Source organism: Mytilus galloprovincialis, chromosome 1, assembly GCF_965363235.1.
Source record: "Mytilus galloprovincialis chromosome 1, xbMytGall1.hap1.1, whole genome shotgun sequence".
Lineage (NCBI taxonomy): Eukaryota > Metazoa > Mollusca > Bivalvia > Mytilida > Mytilidae > Mytilus > Mytilus galloprovincialis.
Genome location: NC_134838.1, coordinates 10,562,174 through 10,570,279, shown reverse-complemented (window position 1 = coordinate 10,570,279; position 8,106 = coordinate 10,562,174). Strand labels below are relative to the sequence as shown.

Sequence of the window (8,106 nt, the reverse complement as noted above, 5' to 3'; positions counted from 1 at the left end):
TCCAATGTGCATAGATAAAATATAAATTCATTTAACGTCTTTGTTGGTATGAACGGATACATAATAAACATGCCTCTAGTTTGAATTTTATTGTAATTTTCAGCCCTGTTTATGGCTGCATGTTTTGTCTTGATCTTTTTTGTCTGGTGTAAAACAGCAGATACACACCATTAAAAATGTAACACACACAGAAACGAACTATAATATGACCATTTTCTTGACTTGGTATAGGACATTTTAATAAAAACAAGTAGAAGGTTGAACCTGGTATTATGGCATGCCAGCAGTGCAACTTGGAGAACATGATGTATCGATAAGCTGTGATTGCTATGATTGAGATTTCACTAAATATGAGTTTGTTACTTTCCCATGGTTAGAGATGATTTGGAGCTCACAACCACGTTTAACCCGGCCATTTAATGATTGCTGTTTGTCATATTTGTTTTATTCTTTGCTGTCAAGTAAATCAGAATGTTGGTTTCCTAGTTTGACTGTTTCATTTTTTGTCATGTCGAACTCAATTAACATTGAACATATGATATGAGTGTTATTCATCATTGAAGGCCATACGGGGACCGATTGTATTCCTAACATTAAAGTCATTTCTACTATGGTGGATAATAGTCGTTGTAATTTACATGAAAATCAACCCCAAAAAGCCTAATGTCTGCTTTCTGCGTTTTTGGGGTGGTATGTTCTCTGATCTGAACTTTTTGGGCTTTATACAATTCTAAAATCTATCAAACAGTTTCATTTTTTTTTTGCAAATTTGCAAAAAGTACGTTTATACAGATTTTCCATTTTCTGCAAGTTGAAGTACTCATTCTAACCCGTTGTATTTGTTAGATAAAAATAAGCATAACACTATCATTGTTTAGTATTTATTTGTTAAAGGTAACAATCATAGCTTGAATTAAATATTCGTCTTACAAATATAAGGTTTAGCTATAAAAGCAGGCTTAATGTTTCATACAAATAAAAGGTTTCGATATATATGAAACTAAATTTAATCAATCCTTTTCTACATCATTTGATTTAACACTTTTGTTTTGAATATTCCTCTGAGTTCGGTATTTTTGTTATTTCACCTTTCCGGAGTATGTTATAAACTTGCTATTACATTTAAGAAAAAAAACCTTATTCATTTTAAACAAATGCAATTAAATCTAAATTGTTTTTTTGATATAACTTACACTGAAGTCATGAGAGACGCACTAACAAACACACGTTCAAATATATTACATAATTAACCATACAAAAGTGTCTAAAGTATCTTGATATAAAAAAAGAAAAAGTTGCGATAATACAAAAGTACTAAAGTATGAAGAGACACTCCTATTTTCCCAATCAATAGCATCGAATGACTCTGTAATAACAGATGTAACATGTGTATCTCCACCATCTCCTTCTGCAACATCGACCTATGTAGTAATAATAATAGCATGCTCTCTTTTGGATGCCGTGTTCTGTAAGTATAAGAAAAATGGCAAAAATATATCCTGAAAGTCTTGTAATATTGTCAGTGTAGCAGTATATTCAAAATTGCAATAAAGTTCTAGGTGTTGCTAGCCACAAGACACACTTAATATCATCAATATAATTGAACTATGCGCAACCGTTATACAAGTGAGAAGTTTAGCTAGCTTTAAACGCAGGTTCGCCTATCAAATTCTCCAAAAAATGCCTGTTTCAATCGGAATAAGACAGTTGTTTTCCATTCGTGTTGTTGGTTGGTAAAGTATAAAGTTTGATTTGTAGGTTTGAGGGAGCTTCCCTATTTGAGTTTATATAGGAGTTGTTATTTCACTATCCTTTTTTACAGTCAATTTGTATTAAGCTTCTGCTGATATATTGTATCTAAATACTCCCCCAGTCCGGCGAACCTAAACGAGTCTTGTGTGTATTTTATATTTTTTTGTGGGACTGCACGATTGAATAGTTGTTTGATGTTAGTCATACATTTGTTGCAAATATTTTATACATTTAGGGGGAATATTCACCAACTTTGTTTCTTTGGACACTCTTTCATAAAGCTGTCGATTAAATTGAATCTAAAAAAGCATACCTGTGTTACAATGAACAGCCTTAACATAAGCAATATCTAAATCTCCACACTCTTCTTTGATTTCTGTTTTGGTGTCATTCGAGATGCTTTCGTCATCTTCAAAAGCTTCATTGCATGTTTTGGAATCTGAAGGGTCCTGTGAAGGCAAATCAATTAACAAGGTAAGTGATATGTATTTAGTATCGTCTCGCATGATAGGAAATTAGAATTTCTTAGATAAATAAGATCATTTTTAAAACTAAATTTGTAGAGTTTAGATAGTCTAGAAATATGCAATTTTGCAGAATCATTATTTTCTCCATTCATAGTCAATAACAATTGTTCAAATTGTCAAAAGCTATATATGTTTATAAATCTGAATACTGACACCTAAAGAATCCTTGAGAATTAATTTACAATCGTTTCCAAACCAGATGCTTGAGTTTTTTTTATCAACAGTCATTGATTTTAAGGTCCGGTATCAACCTAGTTTAAATACTACATGTAGTAACCGACAACTTTGCCTCCTTTTCAATTTCATTTTTTCTGGAGACGGAGGGAATGTGAATGTACCATTCATTTTCAAAGTTAAAATCCTAACTTTGAATGATTTTATAGTTTTATACTACTATTCTCATGATGTCTTTCATAATAATTTGACAAACAGTTGTACTAATGGCTATGTTAAGCCCTTTATCATTTGATATTGCCTTGGGATCCAACACTTCTATAGGATAGTTTAAAGCTTTCACTTCATAATTAAGCTACAGTGAACGGCCATTCATGTACAACATTTTATAGTGTACTATTCATGTAGTTTGAAAAATAGAAGGGATCATACTTAGGTTGCCACGCAATTATATAAATGTCACAATTGAATAATTAGATAATTTTCATGCACAGTTTTGTACCAATTTGCTTTGAAGGGATTTAATTATGTGAATCCTTGTTTGGTCAGTTTCACTTCCATTCAAAACATTTGTTGACATTCACTTGCATTTACCTCATAAAACTGAACATTGCAGGTTCCGTTATACTTGATTATTGAATACTCCTAAAACAAAGGAAAACGAATATGAATGAATGATATAAGTGACCCTTTTAACATTATTACAACAGACATCAATGAAAGAAGATTATATGCCATGTCGTCTGAAAGACTCAGTTGCGTTGACAAATTAACAATAAATTGAAGTACAGTGTTAACGTATGTTTATTTATAAAATTGAAATGATGACTGAGGATTGATAATATTATTATTTGCATGTGTATCCTTAGTTTTAATATTATATTACATAATGGTGCAATAATAGTAAACAAACTATAGATAGCTTTGATACATTAAGGTTAAGGTACATGATGAGAGTTATCATGTTGACAATCAGTAAGATAGCCAGTTGGAATAAAACGAAAGAAATTATTTTTTTTATTTGAGAAAATATAACAGTTAAATTGGTATAATTGAATAGTATACATCTGTTTCTATGAACTTTAAAAGTTTACTAAAGATGCATAATTCAGGATTTTCTGCATCTTGTATACGTGTTTTTACTTACATGATAGTATGGAGCCTCGATATTTTTGCAGAAAAAATTCAACAAAAAGATAGTTAATTAGTTTTTTTGACTCTGTATCTCTGCCTCTCGACGGCAGTTTTGTTTTTGAAAACAAATCTAAAAAATGGGCAATAATTTAATCGAAAAGAAATATTGGAGTTTACCTTTTATTTTTGGTCATGTTTAAATTGTTTTTCTTTTTTGAAAACATATAAAACAAAAATATATTTGATACATGAATTGTCATCTTACTTTGTCTTTACTGGTAATTTCGTCTGCCACTATAACACCATCTTTCTTGATTATTGCAATATCTGTGTTCCCAATTTCAACATCAATGACGTCATATTCTCCGCCTTTATTGTCTTTCAACACTTTTTCTGATACCTTCAAAATTACATCTTAATAAGTTACTGTTCAATTATTTACAGAGTTTCATTCGCGTTCAAACATATACATGTATGTGTCTTACATTGCATGAAAGAGTTTTTGACATGCATATCTTAATATCTAAATTTTGCATCAATATGATGAATTAAGGCAAAAGTAGTATACCGGTGTTCAAAAGTCATAAATCGATTGATGACAGTTTACGTTCTATAATTGATTTAAACGTAACAATAAAAGATGTACATGTGAATGTTCATTCTCTCAAATCAGTTTTAATTTTCTTTGGAGTTCAGTATTTCTGTGATTTGCCCTTTTTTGTACACACAAGAATTCATATATATGAAATTTGAAATGAAAATTGAGAATGTGTCAAAGAGGCAACCATCCGACCAAATAGTAGAAAACAGGCCAAGGCCATCACTGGATCTTCGACATAGCGGATGCAGCTTTAGCAAAAATATGCTCAAGTTCAGTGACATTTGAAGTCACACTAACTTTGAATCATGTTAATGAAGTAAAATATAAAAAAAACCACACGAGACTAACAAAATCAAGAGGCTCCTGACTTGGACAGGCTCAAAAATACGGCGGGGTTAAACGTATTCTGGTAATTTGCAACCCTCTTCTACATCTGAAGCCAATGTAAAATAAACAAACACACAGCAATCTACACATCAAAACTCAGGTTAAAAGAAATCTGATGTCAGAAAAAACAGAAGAAACAAAACAAAGGACAATGATACATAAATTAACAAAGAACTACCACCAGCTGCTGACATGCCAGCTCCAGACCTCTATAAAAATAATTGTATGATATATATTCATCATATGAAAATGAAGCGCACTCCGATCGGTTATAAAATCGTAGAATGTATGAGAGTATTATAACCCGAATCTGCCAACAACTGATGGTTATGTATTATCGTTAATCATTTTAACGAGATGTTTTTTTCTCGATTGAGCCGCTACGGTATCGCTATATTGCCTGTGTTAAAGATGATGATTTTATTGACATCGAAACGTGCTCACTTAGTTTCTATCTATAACTGTTTATATAACTATACTGTTGTGCGAAAAGAAATTATCAGTCAGTAAGATAAAAGAAAATTTCGTAACATAGCGACAAATGGATTTGTTTCCAATGAAAAAATACTATGAGTGAATCAATGTTTATTCCAAAAAAATGCCAGGTCAAATGACCTGACAAAGTATCGTCACTATATCCATATGAAAACGTCTGTTTAAAGGTTTGGTTAACTTTTGAGGAGAATGACATTTTGTGCTTTGTATAGAATATTACGATAAAGTTTGTTTATGTAATCATAGTTATTGCTAGTACTTTTAAATAACATTCAACTACAATACCAAATTAAATCAATAAAATTACCTTCGATGCTTCAAACATACTGGCACTCATCAAAATGAACGATAAAACTATCCATCTATACATTTTCTCACTACAAAAGACAGTTGATCATAAAATAATAAAACCTGTCATGCTTATCAATATGTTCTTAACGTAATTCATCTAAAGAAGGGCTTAACACTTCATTGCGACTTTTGACATATCTATTGCTGACCATTATTGTGATGTATCTAACAAAATATGTTTTAATTCGATCTACGAATGCACATATTGCATTGAATTTAAGCCAATTGAACCTTTTTGTTTGGATAGCCCATCTAATTGTGAATAATTCTACAAGATGAGTTATGTGTGGCTTGGTGTTCTCTCATGGGATATATTTTCATGTTATATTACGATTCCTGAAATGGAATAGTAGTGATGCTAAGTTTCATTCAATATTCAGGATCTATTTCAATTGGAATAACTGTTAACAAAAATTATTTTCAATATATTAAAAAAAGTACAAAGTGGGATTTACCAGCAATGATTCATTTGTGGTCGAATAATTGAAGCAAAATAAATTTACCATTAATATCTTTATAAGAAAAAACAAATAGTGAATTAAATGTAAAATGCCCCATACCTAAATAGAATAGTCCATTCAGGACATTGAACATGAAGAAAGCAAGCTAGCTTTCATTCATTTAAATACGCTCTGTCAAACACAAACCAGGTAAATCTACAGGTAGTTAAATGACCACCTGTAGATAATAGCTCTCACAATACCTATTGTACAATTTAAATGGACATATTGTATTGACAATTTTTTAAGCTGGTCAGGCAATAGGTAATTCACTACTGCAAAGGTTATTGGATAGCTACAGTAAATAAAAAAAAGTAAAAATAATTACAAACTTACAATTTTGAATTAACAGCTGTTCTTATTTGTGGTTTAAATGACCTGTAAATAATTTGAGAAACTATGTTAAAGATGAAACGAGCGTTTAAATGCATAGTACAACAATTTTTGGAAAAGGATTTGATAAACTAAGTTCAGTGTACACTAGGACACTTTAAATTCTATTGTATAACTTACTTTACACCAATCGCAGATACTTTTGATATACTAAGCTATACTATTCGCTTATTCCAGCTAATAGAATGTTTTGTTTCTTTATGAGTGTAAACAAATTGCTTAAGTTTTAGCCGATACAATTTCGTTAAACCCTTTTCCAGGGTCAGTTGCCTTAATTCCGAATGCACTTTGACTTAATCATGTTACCCTATTACTATGAAGTTATAACGAATTGATAATATAAAAAAACAATGCAATTACTCTATTACAAAAGAAATCAGACAATATTTAACCAAAATCAATATATAAGATATTTGATAAAAATACCTAAATATGTGGCGGCATTTTTTGTCTTATATTGTCACCGATGCGTGAACAAAACAAACAGACACAATAGTTAAAAATGTCAAAAATAGGGGTACAGCAGTCAACATTGAACAAAAAATGATAAAATACGAGAAGCTAAATTTGATCAAATATATTCAGCAAATGGGATACTTATGCATTATTCTTATATTTTTACACAATAATGCAACTTATAATATTATATATTGTGCTTCGAAAATGTCTTCGTAGTTACGCTAATCATATAAAGTAAGTACATTTAAATTAAAGTTAAATAAAGATTTTCTACATTTATGAAGCAATATTTAAGGATTTGGCAAATTAATAGTAGTCTTTCGTTTTTTTAAAATACTACACAAATATTTGTATGTCTTTTTTTCTAACTTTATGAAAAAAATAAACTGATTATTTGCGATTCTATAAGACTGAATAACAATGCGCTATTTCAACGAGTCGTACGTTTGTAAAGACATTAACAGTAAAAACCTTTGTTTGAAACCTGTATTTGAATATGGCGGGAACCTATCGTCTGCTATATTCATTGAAAAGCTGTTTGGCATTGTAAAAAATTGTTGTAGTTCACAAAAATTAACAAATAATATCCTATTTAAGTGTCGACTAATGAATGATTTTCAAAAATTTGAGCATGAAGTATATCACAACATTTAAATGACATAATCAATCAAAAACATCGCTGAAACAAAAAACTATTTTTTAGATAATTAATCTATATAATTTTGATATAACGTACCTTTTCTTGCCTTTGCTGAATGTCTGAAGATTATATCTGCAGCTTTATATAGTCACCGTCATGTGTTCCTTGTTGAAGTACAAGCCAATCAGATCCTTCTGGATTTTCATTATTTTAAGACATGTTGCAATACAGTTTTGTTCCTGATTCGATACTTAGAAAGAATTTAATACCTTTCATATTATCTTTACTATAAAAATTATTAAATGGGGGGAAAAATGAAAAAATGGTTTAGGTAGATACCCCATTTTAACCGCAAACTTATGAATAATCATTATTTCGCAATTAAAAAACCAGTTAATCCTTTTTCTTCACATTGAGGTTAATGCTTGACTACTGAAAGTGAATTCATCACACACAACGCGTCTCTAACGATATCTTTAAAAGATTAAAAATCAAATGATGTGTTAATTTAACGCTTCAGTTAATAGTAAAATTATGTTTCAAAATCGATTTGAATTATTTAAGATTTTTTCTTAATTTCTTCTGATGTTGACCTCCTCTCAAACCTTGGGTTTCATGTTTTAGAATCAACAGGGTTATCAATTTGTACCCCAATACTTTAATAATGTATCAATTTAATTTTATTCTTATTTC

The 8,106-nt window shown here is 30.2% G+C and overlaps 1 protein-coding gene across 1 annotated transcript; it reads right to left on the bottom strand.

Moving 5' to 3' along the window:
- Positions 1-867: 867 nt before the first annotated feature.
- Positions 868-7,554, bottom strand: LOC143065091 (uncharacterized). Its single transcript, XM_076238440.1, has 7 exons — positions 7,510-7,554; positions 6,258-6,299; positions 5,378-5,447; positions 3,853-3,987; positions 3,048-3,098; positions 2,066-2,201; positions 868-1,466 (listed from the first exon to the last, which is right to left on the bottom strand). The coding sequence occupies exons 3-7, from the start codon at positions 5,438-5,440 to the stop codon at positions 1,348-1,350; spliced, it is 504 nt and encodes a 167-aa protein (XP_076094555.1). The 5' UTR covers positions 5,441-5,447; positions 6,258-6,299; positions 7,510-7,554; the 3' UTR covers positions 868-1,347.
- Between the last annotated feature and the right edge of the window lie 552 nt (positions 7,555-8,106).